Source organism: Mustela erminea, chromosome 20 (genome assembly GCF_009829155.1).
Source record: "Mustela erminea isolate mMusErm1 chromosome 20, mMusErm1.Pri, whole genome shotgun sequence".
NCBI classification, from domain to species: domain Eukaryota; kingdom Metazoa; phylum Chordata; class Mammalia; order Carnivora; family Mustelidae; genus Mustela; species Mustela erminea.
In genome coordinates, this window is record NC_045633.1 from 22,543,024 (window position 1) to 22,563,957 (window position 20,934).

Consider the following 20,934-nt stretch of genomic DNA (forward strand, 5'->3'; position numbering starts at 1 on the left):
GCTGGGCTAAAGGCAGTCTGCAATTGAGGCCTGTGTCAGCAGGTGTTCATTGCCTGCGCCAAGACCAGGAAAGGTTTGAGAGCGCTGGTAGGACAGGTGCACAAAGGCCCTTTGTCAAGGCTAGGGTGATTTCTGGGAGGGATGCCCTAGAGGCTAACCCCTCCCTGGACAGCTTGGGGTAGGATTCCCAACCTAGAGCTGGTGGCCCCAACAGCAGATAGAGCCAATGTATGCCAGGGTTGGATGTAGGTCTGGAAGACTTCGCTATAAAGCAGCAGCCCAGAGACGTGGGGCATCGGAGTACCCCCTGTCTGGGGATTCTAGGGCCCAAGCCATCTTCACCCCAGTTAGTGGGGGAATGGTGGCTCCTGCTCTTGAAGGCTGTGTTTGCAGTAAATTGTGATAAAATCATGAATTCAGAGGCAGCGCTCAAAAAACAGTCCTAATCACCCCACCGTCCCCTGCCAAGTGCCAGCCACAGCAGAGAGGGTTCCTCTTTGTCCTGCCCCAAGTCTTCCCACCACGGGGGGACCGCCAGGGTGAGCCTGTGAGGTCCACCCCCCACAACACATCCAGAAGAAGTGACATTAGTTATCCATTTATTTTTTATTTTTTTATTTTTTAAAGATTTTGTTTATTTTTTTTTGACAGAGAGATTACAAGTAGGCACAGAGGCAGGCAGAGAGAGAGGGAGAAAGCAGGCTCCCCGCTGAGCAGAGAGCCCAATGTGGGGCTTGATCCCAGGACCCTGGGATCATGACCCGAGCTGAAGGCAGAGGCTTTAACCCACTGAGCCACCCAGGTGCCCCTAATTATCCATTTAATACAAATTTCCTCTCCCATGACTTGGAAACATTAAGAGACCTTTCCTGCAATGTGAGTATTAAGCCAAACAAAGTACATAAAGGTTTCAGCACAGGGTCCTTGGTTCCTGATGACAACAGCAGTCAGGTTCCCAGGTGAGTTCAAAGACAGAGCCATGGGGCACGCCCTGGAGGAGGCTCCACTAGTCTCAGCACCCCAGTGGGTGTGGGAGAGCCAGGAGGGGTTTGGGAGGCCCGCAGCGCTTTAATGGCTCTGCTTACCGCCTCCTCGCCTCCTCGCTTGGGCCAGACTCATCAGGCCGCAGTCCCCACCCTCTACTGTCTCTCTGCCCCACCCTGCCCCCACACACCTCTCAAGCCCTGTGTTCCTGTCTCTCAGATCTGCTTTGGGCACAGTGAGGAAGCTGGGAAAGATCCAAGGGCTGGGCAGTGATACGAGGACCTGGCAGGTCTGGGGCATACCTGGGGAATTCCAATCAGTCTTCCGGGTGCTCAGGAGCTCCCTTCCTTCTCCCCCCCACCACCCCAGTGTGAGCCAGGACACAGTGGGACCCTAGGCCACACAGTACCAGCTCCAGAAGCCCAGGACTGTGACCAGTGCAGCACAGCAATGGCCAGCCCCCGGTACCCGGTGTCCGTGTGTGCAGCGGCCCTAGTCCAGACAGCGCGGCATCAGGTGTGATGGGGGCGGGGTGGGGGTGGTGTGTGTCCCTGCCACCCCCAAGGAAGAAGGGAGGATTTCCTGGCCCAGACCCTCCAAGGTGCCCCCAACCTTTGTCCCAACAGACATTTGCCTTCTCTGTGTGCTGGTCGGACGGCAGCGACACCTTCGTGCGCAGGAGTTGGGAGGAGTTCAAGAAGCTCCATGTGAGTGAGCCTGAGGTGAACCCCATTGCGGCCTGACCCTCCAGTGGCCCCTGGCTGGATGTTGGCCCTTGCGCCCGCGAGGGCGTCCAGCTCCTGCGACCCCCAGCCTGGCAAGGAACCCTCACCCTCCCAAGGGAACAGGTGAACTCTCATGAACTCTGAGACCGATTCGCTAGTTCTCCCTTAGAAGAGCCTCAAGGAGACCTTCCCCGTAGAGGCGGGCCTACTGCGGAGATCCGACCGCGTTCTCCCCAAGCTTCCCGGTGAGGCTGTTTGCAAGGCCAGGGCGGGGTGGGGGGGGATCCCGGGAGGGGCAGGGGCGCCAGCGACCTGGTGGAGGGAACCCTGGGGCGGTCCCACGGTCCCTTCCCGTTGTGCCTGCAGACGCATCGCTGTTGGTGCGTGGGGGGCGCACCGGCCGCGGCCTAGCTCGCCTGCGGCTGCTGGAGACCTATTCCCGGACACTGCTGACCATGGCTGCCCGCGTGTCCCAGAGCCCAGCGCTCAGCGACTTCTTTGCACCGCAACCCCTGGACCTGGAGCCCAGGCTGCCAGCCGGCAGGTGCCTCACTCATCCCCAACTCCCAGCCCGCGAAAGTACTTGGGGGATGGGGGAGGAGGGAAGACTGGGCGGGTTGGGGAGGGGCAGCAGGCCCTCACCACACATCCTACCCACCCCTCGCTGCGTGCTACCCTTTCCAGTCTGGTGATCCTACCAGCTCCTGAAGAGCCCCTAGGCCGCCCGACAGACACCCTGGCCATCCGTGGCCTGGAGGCTCAGAGCCTGCGATGCCTGCAGCCCTTCAGCACCCAGGACATGCAAGGCCGCCCTTTCCACACTCGGGCCCAGGAGGTCCTAGACGTGCTGCTGCGGCACTCCTCAGGTGGGGCTGGGTAGGACTGAGAGAGCTTGCTCTCTGCCCCCAGGACCGGAGCAGGCTTGGGGGGGCCTGAGCCTCCATGTACCTCTTGCACACAGGCTGGTGGCTGGTGGTGAATGAAGACCAGCAAACAGCGTGGTTTCCTGCTCCGTACCTGGAGGAAGCAGCCCCCAGCCCACAACAGCAGCCCTTAGGGAGCAGAGGTGATTACCCATCCCCCAACACCAAGCCAGCCACTACCACTGGGCAGCGTGTGGCAAAGCCGGGCCACAGGGAACAGCCAAGCGAGTACTGGACGTGGAGACAGTGTACTTGGTCCCCAGACTGAGTGGGAGCACCAGTGGGTTTGAGTGGCCCCCATCATCAGGGGGATGCCTGAAAGTGTTGACTCCATGGGAGGAGATGGGACAGGTCAGGGCCCTGGCCCCCGGCGCCCCGCAGTGACCCCCAAATACCCACTCCGCAGGGTCTCAGTTCTGCGCTTCCCAAGCCTATGAGAGCAGCCACGCAGATGAACTCTCCGTGCCTGCTGGGGCGCGGGTGCGCGTGCTGGAAATGTCGGATCGCGGCTGGTGGCTCTGCAGGTGCGCGGCGAAGGGCTTGGGCGGGGCCCAGGGTCGGGGCGGGGCAGGATCCAGCACGCTCTAAACCCCGCCCTCCTCGCAGGTTCGGCGGGCGCTGCGGTCTCCTCCCCGCTGTACTGCTGCGACCAGAGGGGCTGGGCGCGCTCCTGAGTGGGTCAGGGCTCCACCGCCAGGAGGACAGTGAAGAGGCCAGGGTGGGAGATCCCCAACGTCTCCCTGAGATCCCCCAAGGCACAACGCTACCCCCTATGGTGCCCGCCCACCCTCCGCTCAGCGCCATTCAGACCCGCTGCTGCACCATCACCCGCAGGGCGCTGGCTCGGAAGTACCCTCTCCAGGGCATGTGGAGCTGCGCAGAGGGCAGGCCCAAAGCTCCAGACCCCGGGGGTGACTGACGCTGGGTGACTGACGCTAGCCGGGCCACCGCCACCACAGCCGTGGGAGGAGTATCCGAGGGTCGGACCTCTGACTGGTGGGGCCAGGAAACCAACCTCCCCCATGTCCCTAGTAAAGCTCTTCCACTGAGGCACAAGCTAGTATCTGTGCTGAGGGGCAGGGTCTGCTGGGTCTTGGCAGGGCTGAGGCGAGACACAGTGCACACACGGGAAGTCCGGACAGAGTAGAACTGCTTTCTGCTTGTTTCAGAGAGCTGAGGGAGCCACAGAGGGGGCCGCGGGGAGGGTGGGCAGCTTCATGTTGTGCCACAAGAAGTCCAGGAAGGTGGCTGCCTGCAGCGTCCGGCTGAGCCGCTGAAAATGCCGCTCTGGGGGAGGACACAGGGCGTCAGCGGCTCCGTGGGGGCTGGCCGGCTGCTCCCGCCCTGCCCCGGGCCTGGCCCACATACCGGTGTAGGGCAGCAGGGCCTCCAGGGAGGCCTGCACGCCTGGGTAGGCCAGGAGCTCTTCCGGGGGCTCGTGCCGCAGCAGCACTCCCAGCACGGCCTGCGCGTCGTGGCAGTGCCTCGAGTTGGTGTTCCATGTGACACAGAAGCGCAGCAAGGCCTCTGTGGGGACGAGGACTGTCGGACCTACCGGCTGGCTGCCCTGCCCCAGCCGGCCACCGCCCCACCACCCGCCCGCCCCAGACCTTTCTGATCTCGCCGCAGCCGCAGCACCGTGGCTCCCAACTTCTCGCAGGCCTCGGGGTCCCTCCGGATGGCTGGGGGTTGGGGGGTGGGAACCGAGCCTCAGGGAAGGGCACGAGACGGACCCAAGCCCCTCCCCCTGCCCCAGAGCCCGAGGCAGCACTGACCTTGGATGACAGTGAGCACAGTGTGGGGCCGGTCCAGGGAGATGGCCAGGCCCAGTGCCCGCAGGTACCGCTTCTCATGGAGCAGGTTGTCTAGTTCCTGCTGCCTGGCGGGGGGAGGAGGGAGGACAGGGTCACTGGGGGACCTGGTGGGGACTGAAGGCAGAGCCAGCAAGGGGCTGGCTCGGGAGTCTGCGGCCCGGCCCGAAGCATCCACTGGTGTGGAGCTGTGTTGAGCTCCGAGCCTCAGTTTCTCCACGCCACAAAGCAGGGGTGACACCCGTATGCCCCCCAAGCGTGGACACATGGTGTCACTCAAGGGGACCGCACAGGGACCCCCAGACTTACTTGACCACCTCCTCCTCCCGCCGGGCTTGCTCCTCGGCCTGCTCCACCTCGGTCACATCCTGCGGTCACCGCGAGGTCAGAAGGGCACCCTGATGCGGCCCCGCCCAGTCCCCACGGCCCCTGAACGTCCATACCTTCCAGAGGATGACACAGGAGTCACTAGCGCCGGTGAGGGCGCGATCGTCCAGCCGGCTGCAGTGCAGCCCCCAGACCTTATCCTCATGGGCATCCAGGGTCTTCACACACTCGTTGTTTTTGATGGTCCAGAGCTTCAGGAGACCGTCTGAGCCACTGGGTTTGGGATCAGGAGGGGTTCAGAGCCGGGGCCCAGCCTGCAGCTCACCCCCACCCGTATCCCCAGCCCGCTCACCTGGACAGCAGCTGGGTGCCACGGCTCACGAAGGCCACCTTCAGCACTGAAGCGTCATGCCCCTCGAATGTCTGCAGGGCGGGTAAAGGAGAACGTGAGACAATGCCGGGCAGTGGGGTGGGCCGGGGAGGAGGCTAGGCTGCCTACCTTGAGGCAGCTGAAGTCCTGCAGTGCCCAGAGCTTGACGGTACCGTCAGCTGAGGCTGTGGCCAGCACCTGGTCCATGGGTGAGAACTGGACACACCAGAGGCCGCGCCGGTGGCCTGAGAAGATGCCAAGCAGCTGGCACTGTGGCAAAGCCCAGAGCTTGGCTGTGCGGTCCTGTGAGCCTGTGGCCAGCAACTTGTCGTTGGGGGCAATAGCCACGCTGTTGATGTCCTGGTGATGGGAGCAGGTGGCAGCTCAGACCCCCATCCCAGCAAGGGCCCGGCCCGGCCCTGGCCCTGCCCTGCCCCACTGTGCCATCACCTTGTCATGGCAGCGCTGTGTGGCCTGGGCCTGGAGAAGGACAGGACCGCCGTCTGGGGCTGCACCCTTGGACAGCAGGGGTTCAGGGATGGGCCACACCTTCACAGTGCAGTCCTGGCTCCCCGTCACCAGGAAGGTCTCCTTCAGCCTGAGGCCAGAAGTGGGGGAGGGGAGATACCCGCTGAGCCCTGGCCAGCCCTGTCTGCTAGCGCATCACAGCCTGAGCCTGCAGGACCACAGCCCCGACCAGGGGGACTGTTCTGGATGCACACAGCCCCTGTCACCCCCACACCCCTCTGGGACCACTTGTCTACTAGAGCCCCCACCACCCACGCTTGGTCCACCATACCTGATGACTTGGTTACATGACCCCAACACCACCCCCTACCCTGGCAAGGAATGTGTCTTCTACCTAAGCCTTGTTCAGTGTCATTCTTCCTACTCTGAAGCCTCCCCCAGCCTTTTTTTTTTTTTTAAGTTTTTATTTATTTGAGGTAGAATGTGAGAAAGCATGAGCAGTGGAGAAGGGGAGAGGGAGAGGAAGAAACAGGCTCTCCTAGGAGCAAGAAGCCTGACGCAGGGCTCGATCCCAGGATGCTGGGGTCACACCTAAGCCAAAGGCAGACACAACCAACCAAGCCACCCACGCACCCCGGGCCTCTCCCCTTTTATTCAACCAGCTCCAAAAGCACCTCTGAGGAGCTCTGACCTCCAAGAGCACCTGGGGGTCCCCAGCATTCCGTTACACATCCCTATCCCGGAGCCTCAAAGACCACGGCTGAAGCCTCCCCATCCACATCTCCCCGAGCTGGAACCCCATTAGCAGGGTCTGGGCCTCTGAAACAACACAGAGCCCAGCCCTGACCACTTACCTGGAGCAGCAGATGGCGCCCACGCTGTGTGTGTGCCCGGAGCCCTGAGCCACACGGGTCACCTTGCCAGCCTTGTTCATCCTCCAGAGACACATACTCTGATCCTGGGAATCAAAGAGGTGAGGACAGAGCCTGGGCTGGGCTTCCCCCACGGGGACCCATACCTTCACGCTTCAGATGCCCCACCTTGGCACAGCTGGCAAAGAGCCGCCCTTTCCGAAACACGTCCAGAGCCAAGACAATGTCTGGGAAAAAGTAGAGAGGAGAAGGTCATCAGTTACGGTAAAGGAGGGCCTTCCAGCCCAGGATGCACTGCTGGGGGCACGGGCATGAGGGCATGAGCTCCCTGACCTGTGTGGCCGTGGAGAATCTGGCAGGCCATTGTCTGCAGCTCAAACACTTTCAGGCTGGGGCTGTTGGAGGCCACGACAATGTGGGAGTCCTCGGGCCCAAGAAACCGGACATCCAGCACCTCCTCGCTGTAGCCGGCAAACTGTGAGAGTGGGGGCCGGAGGGATACTGGTCAGAGTCCGTGTGAGAGGCGGGCTGGCATCCTTGGGCTTTGGGCTGAGCAGGGCAGCGCTCACCTGTTTCTGCAACTGTAGGGAGCGCGTCTCGTAGAGCAGCAGGTTGTGGTCGGCGGTGACGGTGAGGAGCAGGTTGGCAGAGCGGGCCAGAGAGCAGCGGGTCAGCTCCTGCCGGGGGCCTGGTGGCTGCTGTTGCATGTACACACACTGCCCAGAGGCTGCCTCCCACACACGCAGCAGGCCTGTGTGGGGGGATGTGGGTTGCTGGCATTCAAGTCCACCGACCGCCCCCAGCCCCTGCTGCCCACCCTGGCCTGGGCACGCGCACCTTGGTCTCCGGCTGTCAGGAAGTGCAGGCCCTTGGACTTTACACCCAGCTCTGGTGCCGGCTCCTCCGGTAGCAGCACCGCAGCCTCCACGCTCTGAGGATAAGCCGGTTAGAGGCAGCCGCACCCCCCTCCCCTCGACTGGCCGGGCACCCTGGTATCCCCACCTCAAACACTGGCACAGTCCTCGTGGCCTGGTGGCTCCGCAGGTCCCACACAACACAGATCTTGTCACGGCCTGAGCTGGGGGTGGAGGTGGGGGGGGACACAGCCACCTCAGTCCCCAGTCTCAGCGGTGGCCCTCCCCTTCCCGCCGTGGCCTGAGAAGCTGGCCGCTGACCTCAGCATGGTGTGGCCATCAGCGCTAAAGGTTAGGGAGGTGACGGCACTGTAGTGGGCAGTCATCACGGCTAGACACGACTGGTCCTGCAGCGACCATGCGCGGATGGTGGTGTCTGCAGCTGAGGAGAAGAGCAGCAGGCGTGCGGGGTCCGGGTGGAAGGCCACTAAGCTGCGGGTGGGGAGCGGGGGCAGCAGGTGAGTTGCGTGACCCCGTCCGTAAGGCCCCATTCTCCCTCTGCTGTCCTCTACTCACTGTACGACCCCTGGTGAGCCCCGAAAGTGGTGTGTCCCGTAGTGCCGCACAACGTCCCAGACACGCACTGCCCCATCACAACCGCCTGTGGGAACGTATCTGAAGTGAAGGGGCTGGTGTGTCTGAAGACCCCTGACTGTGTGCCCTCTGGGGGCCCAGCCATCCCGCCAGGGGCCTACCTGTAGCTAGCAGTGTGGAAGTGGGGTCAAAGGCCATGGTGGCCACCGGGGCTGTGTGTACTGCCTTCCACAGGCGGGTGATGCTGCCCTCTCGCCAGGCCCACTGAGCCAGCAGCAGTGCCCGGCTGGCTGTGACCAGCACCTAGAGAGCGATGCAGTTCAGACGGGAGAGGAGAGGTTGGGAGAGGCTGGGAGAGGCTGGGAGAGCCGGGAGGGGAGAGGTGTGTCCTCAGTGGCCCAAATTCAAATTTGCATGAGAAGTATGGAGCCCTGGACTCTTACCCCTGCCCCTTCCCCATATACCTCATTGTCAGGGCTGAGATCAAAGGCAGTGATGTCCTCCTGGTCCTCCTAGAGGCAAGAGTCAGCACACAGAGCACCATGAGCACAGGCTTCCCTCCACACTAGCCCACTGCCCTGGCTCTTCCCACCCTCACCTGCTCCAGGCTCCGCAGGACGGCCCCCGAGGCCACATCCAAGATGTTGACTCTGGTACCGCAAATGCAGAAGAGATGCTGCCCAGTCTGGTCCAGCTGGGGACAGAAGGGTCTCAGCCAAGATAAGCAGCTCTTAGCAGCCCCTGCCCGCCCCACCACTCTGCCCCTCCCAGGGCCGGTACCTGCACCTTCCCGCCCTTGTAGAACGGCTCGATCTTGCGTTCGATGGCATAGCTAGAGAGAGAACAGCATTCGAGAGTGAGGCACCCACCCCTTGGCCCCCAGCGCCCAGCACTGGGCTGGGTGCTCTCCCAGAGCTCAACCCAAGAGGCCCCTGCCCCTGAGGAATTCCCAGGCAGAGGCTGGAATGCAAGGGGTTGGAGGGGGCTCTTCTCACTCTTCTCTGTCAGCAGCACTGAGGGGGGGTGTCACAGAGGACGCCAGACCCAGAGCTGGTGGGGATTCACACCAGGTTTTCAGGCAGTCCAGGCAAGGAGGCGGGTCTTTCCGCAGCAGAGTACTCCAGACCTCGGGGGCCCCCTGCAGTCGGTGGGAGGCCAGCAGAGGAGACCAGCCCAGAGCACCACCCCCCTCAACAGCTTCCTGCCCCCTCCCCAACCCTAGCTCCTTCCTCCCACTCCCCAAGTAGCACTCCAGTCTGCAGCCTCACGCTGCCTCCTCCCTCCCCTCTCGTTGGCCTCCACGCTGGTCCAGGCCACCGCAGGGTCATCTGGACAGCTGCTCCAGCCTCATCGCCCGGCCTCCATCCACTGCCTCACTGCCCCGCTGCCAAGAAGGCCTTCCCAAACACACACGTGTACGTCACTACCCTGCCTTAAAACCCTCCCCTGTCCCTACGTGCTTCTAAGACCCTCACTTGGAGGAGCCAAGGCTCCTGCCACACAGGCTGTTCCACGTCGGTGGCGTGGGTCTCTCCTCCCCGATTCCTCTGGCACCTGGCTCACTGGGAGGCTTGGCTGTCCACATGAAATGGAGCCCCCAACCACCGAGCCCAGACATGCTCTTGACCCCAAGCCTTCCCTTCTTCGGCAGTGCTCATCGCTCCCACTGACGGAAATGAGCTGCTTAGCGCGTTTACTCCATCAGACCCAGCTCCGCGAGGAGAGGAGTCCGTCCTGAACGGGGCCCTGCGCACTAAGATGTTCCCCAGGGTCCCTAGGTTACTGAATCAGCCCAGGATTCAGGGCCTCCAGGGCCACAGCGGACGCCCATCTCCTGAGCTCTCTTCCGGCTCCACGTTGAAGGGGACAGGAAGTGAGAGCCCCGCGCAGCCTGCCCCGGTGCTCAACACCGGAGGCTGGGGGAGACCCGCTGGGGTCCAGGACCAGCCCGCCCCTTCCTCCTTTAGTTTTTCACCCACAAGCCCCGATCGGCTCCTACTGTACTAACGGACGCTGGCTCCGCACTTTGTAATACCGCAAGCAACACGACTCCCACGGACCAGTTCGTATACCGCCCTCAGGCTCTCCCCAGACCCGAACCGGCGTCCGGTCGAGGACAGGCACACCTGCCACTCGGGCGGTGAACCCCCGCTCCCTCCCTGGGCGGCATCCACAGCCGCAGCGCCCCGGCTCACTTGGCCTTGAAGCGGCCCACTCCCGCCACGGGTTCCGCCATGTCGCCGCCGCCGCCTCCCCCGCCTCCGCCGCCGCCGCGTGAGGGAAACACGGGCGCCACTCCTCACTGCCGGCGCGCCGCAGATGGCGTCACTGGGCACGACCCCTGTGACATCACCAGCTGCGCGCTCGGCGCCATCTTTGCTGTGGGCAGCCCCTGCTGTGTCAGGAAGCGGAAGCTGGTAGAGGCGTCTCTGGCTTGTCTCTGGCTTGGAGGAACGGGCGTAGAGCCGCGTGGGGGTGGCGGGTCCTCCGGGGGCAGCTGAGTGCAGGGCCTGGCGTTTGCCCGCTGTTGGTTTTTTAGTGAAGTTTTTAAAAAAGGAGTCGTTGGAAATGTTTACTGAAGTCATCCCGAGGCTCTTGGCCCTCGGCCTTCTGGGATTTGGGTACAAGGCCGTCAGGTCTCCTGGACGGCTACGATAGATATGGAGGGTAAATGAATAAATCGGGTAACTTCAGAGCCTCTCAGATATTTATTGATCACATTCTACGTGCAAAGCGCTCTTCTAGACGTGCTAGAGGAGAGAGGGCTGGGGGAGGTCTGGCAAGGAGTCGTCAGGAGCGGCGGGCGATTCGTGCTGTGGAAAGAACAGATCTCGGCAACGGGACGGGGCGGAGTGCAGGAGGTGCGCTTTTAAATGGGGCGGTGGGAAAGGTAAGGTGTCGCCCGAGTAGAGCGGGGACGCCTGTGGCTGCTTGGAGGGGGGGACAGTGCTTGTGGCTACAGGGTGTCCTGAGACCATACGGGCAGGAGATCAGAGATAATGGGGTTTCCCTCTGAGGCGTGGGCTTCCCCTAGGAGTTGAGAGCTTTGAGCAGTTGGCGTTGACTGGGAAGTTGGTTAACAGACTTGGTAGAGGTAACAGGAAGAAGACTGGGAGGGGATCAGGGAAAACCTCTGTGAGGAAGACGCATCCGAGGGAAAAGAAAGCAGGCAAACGGAGAGCAAGAAGAGCCTTCTGGGCAGGAGCGGGCCAGGGAGAAAGGCCAGTGTCCCCGCGTGGTGAAGGCAGTAGTACCTGGCAGGCGGGGGCGGGTGGCAAATGGGATAAAGCTGTGAGGCCGGCAGGCACAGAAGCGGCGGGGCGGGCCAGGCCTAGGATCTGCGTTTATTTTCCCCTCAATTTACACGGTACCGTGGCCCTGGGCCCCCCACACCTCGGCCCCAATGCTGCCTTCTGGGGTGGCCTCGGCCTCCCCTTGCGGGGCTCCCATGAGCAGCGCGTTGTCTTCCTCCAGGAAGTCCCCGAGCTGGGCCAGCTGCCTGCGGATGAGATTGGTGGTGCGATGCACTTTACGCATGCGCCGGAGCAGGCCCAGCACCAGGATCCGGCTGCGCTCCTGACGCTGGTTCCAGGCGTCGCGCAGCTCACGGTAGCAGTTGTGGTGTGCGCGCTCCGCAGGGCCCAGGGTGGCCCCACAGCCCAGTGGGCACTGCTGCTGGGCCCCACGTTGGCAGTGCTGCCGGTGCTCAGCCAGAGCCCCACGTGGCACCCGTGCCGTGCAGCCTTCGTTGGGGCAGGCCGTCGGCTCGAAAGGGCATGAGTCCTGGTGCCCCCTTCGATGGGCCAGGGGGCACGTCACCAAGCAGCCTGCTTCTGCGTTCTTGCACTGAGGGTGACATAGAGCACAATATGAGCCAAACCAGGTGGGACATGGCCACCCAGCACTGGAGTAGCTTTACATAGACCCCCCCCCCATCTATGACTTTCCTGTCCGGGGAGTCCACCAAGCTTTCCCCGCATCAGTGATGTGGAGGGGGAAATAGTTGGGCAAATGTTTGGAGGTGGGAAGAATCTAGACCTCTGAGAGCAGGTGCACAGGGCTGAAGGCTTGAGGGACTGGGGTGTACATGGCAGGGCTGAGCTGGCTGTTGCACAGAAGCCAAGTTTGTTTGTTTTTTAAAGCTCAGTTTCCTCATCGATAAAAATTAGGGGACCAGGGTGATGGCCGTCAGAGAGGACACTTCATCCTCTAAAAATCTTGTATGATCCCCATTTTACAGCTGAGACCCTAAAGCCTCAAAAAGGTTAGGTAACTTGCTCAAAGTCACACAGCAAGTAAGTGGTAGAGATGGGACCCACACAGGCAGGACTGATGACCTTGAGGCTGTAATCAGTGCTGCTAGACCAGAAACCCTGGGTTCTGAGGACAGGCTTCTCCTTACCCCCTCCCCTGGCCGGAGCGAGAAGGGTGCTGGGAGCAGGTGCTTCAGGCTACCTTGACTTCCAGGCGGCCAATCGTCCTGCGGAGTTTATTTACGTGGACCATCTTTTTCCATTTCACCTCTTTCCTGCAGCACGGACAGGTCTTCTGTCTAGGAGGCAGGAATGGGTGGTGAAGAGTGTTGGGAGTGGGAAGGGACCAAGAGGCAGCAACACACCTTCCCAGGTGGTCCCTTCTCTTGAGCTGGAAGAGTCCTGAGGGCTTCACAGGGACTCAGCTCTGAGGCTGGGGCCACGGGCTGTAAGTGCCACAGGGTGCGGGGACACACGTACTTTAGTGTCCTAGATTTGGGAGCTGATTCTTATGCCCACTCCAACATAATGCTTGGCCCACCCTCCTCTCTGTTCTGGGCCACAGGAATGGACACAGCCCTGCCCTTGTCCTCCCATCCTCTTTGGTGCCCACTAGTACCTGGCTAGCCACCGGAGGATGCATTTCTTGCAGAAGATATGGCTGCATGGCAACCTCACCGGCCTCTTGAGAACCCCATGGCACACAGAACACAGGAAGTTGCAGTCGGGAGGGCTGGCGAAGAGGTTGAGATCATAGCCACCACTCTGCAAAGGCCAGGCCAAAATCAGGGACTGGCTGAACTAGGATCCAGCCACACACCCAGAGGGAAACCCCAGGATGGGGAGGTGGGCCATGAGAGCCCCAAGTGGAGTGATGGGTCAGCACCCACTTTGAGGGGGCAGCTTTGAGAGTCAAGACCAAGACTACCAGTCCCCAACTGGAGAAGCTAGCCTTGGCCTGGAGTTAGACCTGGCCAGAGCCCTCACAAAGGCTGCTTTCCTTGTCTTGTTTGGGAGCCTGTAACCCACTGTTCACCCTTGCTCAGAGTAAGGACTGGGGTCCAACTCTGGGGAGGTCTCGAATTAGGAACACATTTAAGGGCCAGAGGCAAAAGGGACCCAGTCTCACCATGATCTGTGTCCGGATGGCAGCTCCACTGACTCCCAGGGATCAGGAGTCTCCATTTCACAGCAGGAGTGGGCCGACCTCACAGTGGCATTGTCCAGCTCAGGCCAATCACAGCCCTGGGTCAGGGCCCAATGGGATCCTGTACCATATGGCCTTTGCTCGGAGTTGAAGGATTAGGTAGTCTGGACCTGGGGCAAGTCCCTGAAGCCCATCTTGGGAGTGTCTGTCAGCTGACACCCGAGCAGCACTAGGCTGGGAACCAAACTTCTGATGACTGTTTCCCCAAAGCTGAGGCTTTGGCAGGAATGTAGGAATTGTTCCTTTCTCCCTTCTCGAATAGTGCTGTCCAGGCCAGATCTCCCAAGAGCGCAGGGACTTTTGACTTTGACCCACCATCAGGTCTCTTAGGATCTAAAACTCATGGAACTAGCCGCAGAGTACAGATCAGGAAGATCTGGACCAGAGACCCATGTAACCTGTGGTGCCACCTTGGTGGGGAGCCTAGTCTGTGAGAAAGCCTTCCAGAACAGATAGGCTCTGACCATGTGGGCAGGCCTTTGAGAAGACACTGGGAAATAATCTCCACCTGGGAAATCAGCATGTTCCCCATCTGAAACATGGAACCGGGAACTGCTCTTTCAGTAGCCCTGAGTACTGAGCTCACCAAATCCTATCCCAGGCCCTGTCCCCTCCTGAGAGCAGTAAGGGGCCAACGCAAGCCCTTGACCTGGGAATCGTACACCCTCATTTTTTCTATCAACTTGCAGAAGAAAACCCAGTTATTTCACTGGCAAAAGCGTGTTTATTTGGGAGTAACCACTCAGAACGCACAAGCTACAGTGAAACCACAAGCAAGCCCCCAAGAGACAAAGCAAAGGAACTTTATTTCACTGAGAAAGAAGGCTGGGAGGGATCTTTTCACGGATCCAAGTCCACTGGAGAATTCAGGGTGATGCCTGAGCTGCGGGAGTAACCCCTACGTCCTTCCCTATCGGGGCCGGTAACTGATAGTGAGCCCCAGGGCTCCCCTTCTGGCCTCCCAACTCCCCCTGGGGATGTTTCCCTTCATTGTCACCCTCGCCAGTGGGTTGGTGGCCCAGCCCACTCCCCGCAAGCTCACAAATGCTTCGCTACTGTGGAAGCGATGCGGTATGGGACACACAGCAAGGCTTCTGGTCTGGCCCCGTCACCCACGGAGCGCCACGCAGGAGTCAGTGCAACCCCTGGGGCCCAAGTTGCACCCCTCCGTGGCATCCGACGCAAAACTGGGCCGGCCGGCAAGAGGACATGTCGCAGGGGGGCCCCCTTCCGCTGCACACCTTGCTCCCGGCGCCCACAGGTGCATATACAGGCGGACGGGCGGGGGGCGCCCACACGTGCACAACTCAGACCGACAGCTCTACTGCGTGTTGGCGGCAGGGTTCCCCCCCTCCCCGCGGTCCTGGCGGCGTGGGCCTCACGGTCCGGACATCGGCGTCCTGCGGGCAGAACACAGGGTCAGGGGTCGGAGGCCAGAGCGCATGCGGGCGGGGGACAGCGGGGCGCGTGTCGGGGCCTGGGTTTCACCGGCCCACACGGACGAGCGGGCGGTGAGCTGAGGCCCCCGGTGGCTCTGGGCGCCGAATCTCACCCGCGGCCACGGCCAAAGCCGCGGGTGATTTTCAACCAACGCCGACGTCCCGGCTTCCACCCAGGGTCGCGCGGGCAGAGAGCGCGCGGCGCGGGGCGCGGGGCGCTGACCTACCTCTCGGCGCCAGGCAGCTGGGCGGCAGCTGCGCACGCGTTCAGGCTTGCGAGGCCGCAGGTGCGCAGGCGCACGCGGAGAGGGCGGGGGAAGCCGGGAGCGCGCGGCCTCCGCATTCATAAGCCCGTCGCGGACGCGCGCCTGGGGAGGGGCTGCTGAGATCTCGCGGCACTTGGCGTGGTATAAAGACTGGCTCCGGGGGACCTTGTTCTTCCTCTCCGAGAGAACACGTGAGTGTGTGGCGTGGCCGGGGTGGGCGCTGCGGGTCCCGGGCGGGGGATCCGCGGCCGTCCGGCGGTGCTCGGTTCGGCGCGCTGGCGCTTCCGGGCGGGAGCCGTGGTCCGGGCAGGCTGCATATGCCGGGGTCTCGCTGACCGACCCACTCTCGTTGTTCCTTTCAGCAAATGGCGGATGACGCCGGTGCTGCGGGAGGGCCCGGAGGGCCCGGGGGCCCTGGAATGGGAGGCCGCGGCGGTTTCCGCGGTGGCTTCGGCAGCGGCATCCGGGGCCGGGGCCGGGGCCGTGGTCGGGGCCGGGGCCGAGGCCGCGGAGCTCGCGGGGGCAAGGCCGAGGACAAGGAGGTAGGTGGGGCCCTCGCAGGAGACGGGCTCGGGGCGGCGCCGATCGGGGCACCGTGGTCACCGAGGCCTTGTTCCGCAGTGGATCCCCGTCACCAAGCTGGGCCGCCTGGTCAAGGACATGAAGATCAAGTCCCTGGAGGAGATCTATCTCTTCTCCCTGCCCATCAAGGTAAGGCGGGGTCCTTGCCCCCGGTCCGGGGATGGCATCTGTGCCCGGGACGCAGCCGGTGTGCGTGCGCGGGCGTCCTTTGTCTGCCGGGGGTGTTCCGCTGAGACGAGATGGGGACAGCTGGAAAACCGGCGCGGGCATGCGGGTGGTGGTTCTCACGGGAGGTGTTCTAGGTGGCTCCTGGGCTTGTGCGGTAAGCGCCTGCGTGGCCGCGTCCTCGCCCTGCAGGAGTCTGAGATCATCGACTTCTTCCTGGGAGCCTCCCTCAAGGACGAGGTCTTGAAGATCATGCCTGTGCAGAAGCAGACGCGTGCCGGCCAGCGGACCAGGTTCAAGGTACCTCAGCCCCCCTGGGTGTTCTGAGCTGCATGTGCAAGGGGCTCAGTGGGACTCTCTCAGCTCTGCATGGTCACACTTGATACCACGCGTGTGGCTTTCGTAATCGGGAGAGAGAGGAAGGACCTCCTCGGGACCTCCGAGTGGCCTCACAGTGGCCACCCTTTCCTCGAGGGGTGCCACAGATCCCGGGTGGTGGGCTATGATGGCCGTGCTGGCCAGTGGACCACCAGCCACCTCAAGCTCTTCACAGGCATTTGTCGCCATCGGAGATTACAATGGACACGTCGGTTTGGGTGTCAAGTGCTCCAAGGAGGTAGCCACTGCCATCCGCGGAGCCATCATTCTGGCGAAGCTTTCCATTGTCCCTGTCCGGCGAGGCTACTGGGGGAACAAGATCGGCAAGCCCCACACTGTCCCGTGCAAGGTAGGCTTGGGGGGCAGAGAGCAGCGGGGCCTGCGGTGGTGCAGACTCCCCGTGGGTCATTTCCTGATCCCTTCACTCTCCAGGTGACTGGCCGCTGCGGCTCTGTGCTGGTGCGTCTCATCCCCGCCCCCAGAGGCACTGGCATTGTCTCGGCCCCTGTGCCCAAGAAACTGCTGATGATGGCTGGTATTGACGACTGCTACACCTCGGCCAGGGGCTGCACTGCCACCCTCGGGAACTTTGGTAGGTGGCCTTCACGGGGGCTGTGGCCTCTCTCAGCTCCGCTTAATCATACTCCGTGTGTGCTTGGCGTACTTCCAGAGAGAGAGAGAGGGAGGCCCTCCTAATGCACGGCAGACTGGCCTCAAGTGGCCCCTCTGTTCCTAGGAGCGCGACATCTTCTGTCTGTACCTGGGGCATTGTGTTTGTGCATCTGCCAACCTTTTCCTGTTTCTGTGTTCCAGCCAAGGCTACTTTCGATGCCATCTCCAAGACCTACAGCTATCTCACCCCTGATCTCTGGAAGGAGACTGTGTTCACCAAGTCTCCCTATCAGGTACTGCCTGCCCAGCCACCTCATTAGCCTTGATGAGTGCACAGGGTGCTGGGGGGTGGTTACAGCTAAAGCCTTGTTTCTCTTCTCTAGGAGTTCACGGACCATCTTGTGAAGACCCACACCAGAGTCTCTGTTCAGAGGACCCAGGCTCCAGCTGTGGCTACCACATAGTTTTATACAAGAAAAATAAACTGAAGTAAAGCTTGTTAACAGTGTCTTATTTATTTTGCTTATTTATCCAGCTTAGTCGTAAGCTGGACTTAAAGGGAGATGGAACCAGTAGGGTCAGCATATCCAACTGGGGGACCAAAAGTGACACCAGGAACAGCTTTCTTACTTAAACTATTTATTTTAGTAGTATCGTTTCAGGAAGGTGCTCAAGGAGCTGCTTTAGGCAGCAGCAGCCTCTTTAGCCGCCTTTCTCTCAGCCAGCATCCGCTGCTTCTGCTTTGCCAGGCACTTCCTGGCAGAATAATGGGCTCCCAGGTCGTGATCTGGGAAAGAGATGGGAGTGAAGTCGTGGGCCAGTTTCTTACAAGTGTGGAGGAAACAGTGATGACACTGAGCAGTAAGGGACTTTGGGTATCGGGACTCTCTTAATACCCCGTCCCCCAGGGGTGCCTGGGTGGCTCAGTGGGTTAAGCCTCTGCCTTTGGCTCAGGTCATGATCTCAGGGTCCTGGGATTGAGCCCCGGCATCGGGCTCTCTGTTCAGCAGGGAGCCTGCTTCCCCCTCTCTCTCTGCCTACTTGAGACCTCTCTGTCAAATAAATAAAATACAAAAAAAACAAAAACAAAAAAAACCCTCCCCCAACCAACTAGCAAAATCTGGGCTATGATGTTGGGGTTCAAGGATCAGGCTGGGGTGGGGGCTTGCTTACAGCGGTCCTGATAAGCCTTGGCCACCTGGGTGAACTGCTCCAGCTCCTTGGCACAGTTCTGCCTGTAGCTCTCACCTTCCCGCTGCTGACAGGCCTTCAGCCTTTCCTGGATAATGTTGACAATTTCTTGATCGACTTTACTGGGGAAAAAAAAAAAAGTTTGAGAAATCCTTTCCCTGTGTGCAGAGACAGTAGAATGAAAGCAAAACCTTAAGGCCCTGTTGTCTGGCCCCTCCACCCTCAGAATCTGGGCCAAACCCAGGAGATCTTGGTCCCTGACCACCATCCACGGTATCCCTGGGGGATGAGAGCCCAACAGGAGATGCTCACTGAGAAAGACTCTGTTTCGTTTCTTTTCTTTCTTTCTTTTTTTTAAAGGATTTTATTTATTTGACAGCGATCACAAGTAGGGAGAGGGGGGCAGGCAGAGAGGGGGAAGCAGGCTTCCTGCCAAGCAGAGAGCCCGATTTGGGGCTCTATCCCAAGACCCTGAGATCATGGCCTGAGCCGAAGGCAGCGTGTAAACTCGAAGCCACCCAGGCACCCCACAACTCTGTTTCTTAACTAAGAAAGGACACCCAAAGACAGGACATACTAGTCTCTTCTCCACTGCATTTCTGCTTCAAACATGCACAAGATATCCTTCTCCTGGCACTCGGTGATGTCTGGCACACGGCGGAACTCGCGGTGGTAGTAGTAATACCTGTTCTTCGCGTGCTGCCGTTCTATAAATTCTGTAAAGAGAAAACACCAGACTCAAAAGTTCCCGTTGGTTTGGACAGGCCACAGTTAGAATGTGCTCTTAGCTCTGTTCTTTTCTCACAAGCCACGAAGGGGCAGACTGCCCAAACCTTTCTGGCTTTTACTAAGACTGCCAATTAGACTCAAAAAAACAGGTGTGGCTGGTAGTCCTGGGTTAGGTTAACCTAAACCCTAACCCTTCCTGGGAGCCAGGCACCATGTGTATTGTCCCAAGGGGTTAAGTCCCAGTACGAGTACTGAGGCCCAGAGAGAATTCAGGATTCTGAACCCATGCTCTCCAAGCCCACACCTTTCTACGGGTCCTACTGCTTGCCAACCTCCCCCCACAACACAGGGTCTGACCAGTAGGCAGAGGCCCCAAGGCAGTTCCGCTGCCACTAACCTTCTGGTCTCAACCTCCCCACCCAGAAATTGACAAGCTGGAACTAATGAAATCTCATTCCTCCAGACACATAAAACACTTTCTGAGAAAGAGTGGGTCCGTGGCTGGGTTGCTGAATGAACTCTGTGAAAGGAATGGCCGAACGGCCGGCATTAGTGCCTGAGGGAGAGTGTGCTCGTGCTGCGGCCTCCACTGGGCCGGCTCAGCAACTGGGCAACCAAGAGCTGTTTTAAACACCCGCCTGGTTTGGATCATCTGGACAGCCATTAGGAGGGAGCACACACGGACTGCAAGTCACAGCACAGCACACCCAGGTTGCGGGATCCTCAGGCAGCACCTGACCACCCCGGTCATTTTGCAGGCATGTACAAGGCTGGAAGGGAAACCCTCCACACCGGTTTGCAGACCGCTTTCCGTGCAGGACGCAGGATGCAAAGCGGGCAGGCGGACGGGGCGTAGCCAGCCCCAGGCCAGACTGCGATCCGCAAACAGCCCCTAATATCTGGGCGAGGCCGGAGACCCAGGGTGCGTGGAGGAAACGCAGTGAGCAGTCTTGGTGTGGGAGCGAGGGGCGTTCCTAGAGTGCACTGAAGGTGGGGGGCCGAGGGGCCCAAGGAGGCGACCGAGCCCGCAGGTGCGGACGGCGGGGGCTGGTCACGGGGGCGAAGCCCGGGGTGCAGCTGGGCATCCAGGTTGGGCGAAGGGGTGCGGGGAACGCCTAAGGGCGGCGAGGGGCCCTGGGGAGCGGCGAGGCCCGGATGGGGTCCGTACCTCTAACTAGGGTCACAGGCCGGTCCACGAGGAGGTCGAAGGCCTTCGTCAAATAGGTTATGGGGTTGGGCAGCGAGGTCTGAGGCGAGGGCGCCGGCGTGCGGCGCGGGGGCTCGGGGTACACGTCCTTGTCCCAGCTGTCCGGCATGGCGGCGGCGCGCGGGAGGAACCCACTATCGGACGCAGAGCCCCGGCCTCCGCCTGGATCCCACGGCCTAGTGCGCCCGCCGCAGAGGACACCCTAGCGCGGCTGCGCCGGCGCGAGGAGTGGGGCGGGGGTGGGTGGTGCTGGTGCTCGCGACGCTTCATGGAACTTGTAGTTCTCCAGCCACCGAGGAAGCCCTAGCGCCGCTGCGCGGGCGCGGAGGCTGGGGGCGGGGAATGGAGTCTCGCGAGGTTCCATGGAACTTGCAGTTCGCCCGCTGCTGAGGCTGCCCTAAGGCGGCTGCGCCTGAGCAGGGCGACCGCCGTTCGCGAAGCACCATGGGACTTGTAGTTTCCTCGGTCCGCCCAATGGTGGGCTGCGGCAGCTCTGCGCACGTTGCCTCCCCTCTCTGCCTCCAGGTCGCGTCCTCTGGACTGGGCGCTGCTTTAGGCCCTTGGGATACCCTAATGAAAGAAGCAGAGGCCCCTGCTTGCATTCTTTTTTCTTTTGGTTTTGTTTTCTTCCTTCCTTTTTTTTTTTTTTTCTCCTGGTTACGTTCTAAGACAACACAGACACAGGAATAAATAAACCGTTCCTTCCGTTTCGCCGGTGTACGTGCACGTGGCAAGTGCAGCCGGGAGCAAGGTGGACACAGCTGGGCTCTTCTGGAGAGCTAAGGTCGCTGGAACAAGCAAATAACACAGCATCAACAAATAACACACGCTACCAAACGGCCCGCTCTTTTAGGAAGCCTTCCCGGAATTGCCCCTTCCCTGCAGCCCTCTCTGGGCCCCACTATGTCTTCCAAGGCCTCTCATGGACCGGCTAATGCCAGTGAGCTTAGGGGTCCTGTCTGGGGCAGAGCAAGAGG

At 61.0% G+C, this 20,934-nt stretch overlaps 5 protein-coding genes, 1 long non-coding RNA gene and 3 other non-coding genes across 12 annotated transcripts; 5 read left to right on the forward strand and 4 right to left on the reverse strand.

Annotated features, from left to right (window-relative positions):
* The first annotated feature begins 733 nt into the window (after positions 1-733).
* NOXO1 (NADPH oxidase organizer 1) lies at positions 734-3,767 on the forward strand. Of its 3 annotated transcripts, XM_032326826.1 has the most exons (8): positions 734-1,500; positions 1,611-1,691; positions 1,879-1,954; positions 2,076-2,253; positions 2,394-2,575; positions 2,671-2,775; positions 3,039-3,156; positions 3,239-3,762. In XM_032326826.1, exons 1-8 carry the CDS (start codon positions 1,435-1,437, stop codon positions 3,549-3,551), a joined length of 1,119 nt encoding a protein of 372 aa, XP_032182717.1. In that variant the 5' UTR covers positions 734-1,434; the 3' UTR covers positions 3,552-3,762. The 3 variants fall into 3 exon arrangements, with proteins under 3 accessions (XP_032182717.1, XP_032182716.1, XP_032182715.1); XM_032326825.1 differs by having other exon boundaries at positions 734-1,691; XM_032326824.1 differs by having other exon boundaries at positions 734-1,691; positions 1,879-2,575; positions 3,239-3,767.
* A 9-nt stretch (positions 3,768-3,776) lies between these two features.
* TBL3 (transducin beta like 3) lies at positions 3,777-10,301 on the reverse strand. 2 transcript variants are annotated; one of them, XM_032326822.1, is made up of 22 exons: positions 10,124-10,301; positions 8,709-8,760; positions 8,527-8,622; positions 8,393-8,440; positions 8,090-8,231; positions 7,911-7,995; positions 7,656-7,826; positions 7,483-7,558; positions 7,318-7,411; positions 7,050-7,231; positions 6,814-6,955; positions 6,649-6,707; positions 6,463-6,566; positions 5,591-5,738; positions 5,270-5,500; positions 5,123-5,193; positions 4,887-5,043; positions 4,753-4,811; positions 4,408-4,511; positions 4,243-4,314; positions 4,001-4,159; positions 3,777-3,919 (listed from the first exon to the last, which is right to left on the reverse strand). In XM_032326822.1, exons 1-22 carry the CDS (start codon positions 10,162-10,164, stop codon positions 3,798-3,800), a joined length of 2,415 nt encoding a protein of 804 aa, XP_032182713.1. In that variant the 5' UTR covers positions 10,165-10,301; the 3' UTR covers positions 3,777-3,797. The 2 variants fall into 2 exon arrangements, with proteins under 2 accessions (XP_032182713.1, XP_032182714.1); XM_032326823.1 differs by lacking the exon at positions 7,656-7,826.
* Positions 9,157-10,621, forward strand: LOC116580513. The gene is made up of 2 exons (XR_004281678.1): positions 9,157-9,343; positions 9,580-10,621. It is a non-coding gene; the product is annotated as an uncharacterized LOC116580513 (long non-coding RNA).
* Positions 10,622-10,657: 36 nt separating this feature from the next.
* On the reverse strand, positions 10,658-15,185 carry RNF151 (ring finger protein 151). The gene is given in 6 exon segments (XM_032326831.1): positions 10,658-11,318; positions 11,320-11,774; positions 12,384-12,480; positions 12,801-12,946; positions 13,311-14,788; positions 15,055-15,185. Coding segments are annotated over 5 exon segments (747 nt in total). The 5' UTR covers positions 13,314-14,788; positions 15,055-15,185; the 3' UTR covers positions 10,658-11,272.
* LOC116581579 lies at positions 14,854-14,980 on the reverse strand. Its single transcript, XR_004282122.1, has one exon. It is a non-coding gene; the product is annotated as a small nucleolar RNA ACA64 (small nucleolar RNA).
* RPS2 (ribosomal protein S2) lies at positions 15,181-17,329 on the forward strand. The gene is made up of 8 exons (XM_032326830.1): positions 15,181-15,284; positions 15,456-15,635; positions 15,715-15,804; positions 16,033-16,140; positions 16,394-16,567; positions 16,651-16,810; positions 17,032-17,123; positions 17,214-17,329. Exons 2-8 carry the CDS (start codon positions 15,459-15,461, stop codon positions 17,292-17,294), a joined length of 882 nt encoding a protein of 293 aa, XP_032182721.1. The 5' UTR covers positions 15,181-15,284; positions 15,456-15,458; the 3' UTR covers positions 17,295-17,329.
* LOC116581569 lies at positions 16,194-16,327 on the forward strand. Its single transcript, XR_004282112.1, has one exon. It is a non-coding gene; the product is annotated as a small nucleolar RNA SNORA64/SNORA10 family (small nucleolar RNA).
* On the forward strand, positions 16,837-16,967 carry LOC116581570. The gene has a single exon (XR_004282113.1). It is a non-coding gene; the product is annotated as a small nucleolar RNA SNORA64/SNORA10 family (small nucleolar RNA).
* A 119-nt stretch (positions 17,330-17,448) lies between the features above and the next one.
* NDUFB10 (NADH:ubiquinone oxidoreductase subunit B10) lies at positions 17,449-20,179 on the reverse strand. The gene is made up of 4 exons (XM_032326832.1): positions 19,919-20,179; positions 18,599-18,737; positions 18,004-18,143; positions 17,449-17,617 (listed from the first exon to the last, which is right to left on the reverse strand). The coding sequence occupies exons 1-4, from the start codon at positions 20,064-20,066 to the stop codon at positions 17,514-17,516; spliced, it is 531 nt and encodes a 176-aa protein (XP_032182723.1). The 5' UTR covers positions 20,067-20,179; the 3' UTR covers positions 17,449-17,513.
* Between the last annotated feature and the right edge of the window lie 755 nt (positions 20,180-20,934).

Excerpts from the sequence above, each read along its gene's own strand:
- NOXO1 (XM_032326824.1), top strand. The coding sequence starts at position 1,506 with ATGGGGGCGGGGTGGGGGTGGTGTGTGTCCCTGCCACCCCCAAGGAAG. Across the intron at positions 1,692-1,878 it reads AGGAGTTCAAGAAGCTCCAT|AAGAGCCTCAAGGAGACCTT; the intron begins GTGAGTGAGCCT and ends GTTCTCCCTTAG. Across the intron at positions 2,576-2,670 it reads GCTGCTGCGGCACTCCTCAG|GCTGGTGGCTGGTGGTGAAT; the intron begins GTGGGGCTGGGT and ends TCTTGCACACAG.
- TBL3 (XM_032326822.1), bottom strand. The coding sequence starts at position 10,164 with ATGGCGGAACCCGTGGCGGGAGTGGGCCGCTTCAAGGCCAA. Across the intron at positions 6,567-6,648 it reads TCTTTGCCAGCTGTGCCAAG|GATCAGAGTATGTGTCTCTG; the intron begins GTGGGGCATCTG and ends TTTGATTCCCAG. Across the intron at positions 4,812-4,886 it reads CCTGTGTCATCCTCTGGAAG|GATGTGACCGAGGTGGAGCA; the intron begins GTATGGACGTTC and ends CGGTGACCGCAG.
- NDUFB10 (XM_032326832.1), bottom strand. The coding sequence starts at position 20,066 with ATGCCGGACAGCTGGGACAAGGACGTGTACCCCGAGCCCCCGCGCCGC. Across the intron at positions 18,738-19,918 it reads GCCTGTGACCCTAGTTAGAG|AATTTATAGAACGGCAGCAC; the intron begins GTACGGACCCCA and ends TTCTCTTTACAG. Across the intron at positions 17,618-18,003 it reads CAAGGCTTATCAGGACCGCT|ATCACGACCTGGGAGCCCAT; the intron begins GTAAGCAAGCCC and ends TCTCTTTCCCAG.
- RPS2 (XM_032326830.1), top strand. The coding sequence starts at position 15,459 with ATGGCGGATGACGCCGGTGCTGCGGGAGGGCCCGGAGGGCCCGGGGGC. Across the intron at positions 15,805-16,032 it reads TCTTCTCCCTGCCCATCAAG|GAGTCTGAGATCATCGACTT; the intron begins GTAAGGCGGGGT and ends CTCGCCCTGCAG. Across the intron at positions 16,141-16,393 it reads GCCAGCGGACCAGGTTCAAG|GCATTTGTCGCCATCGGAGA; the intron begins GTACCTCAGCCC and ends AGCTCTTCACAG.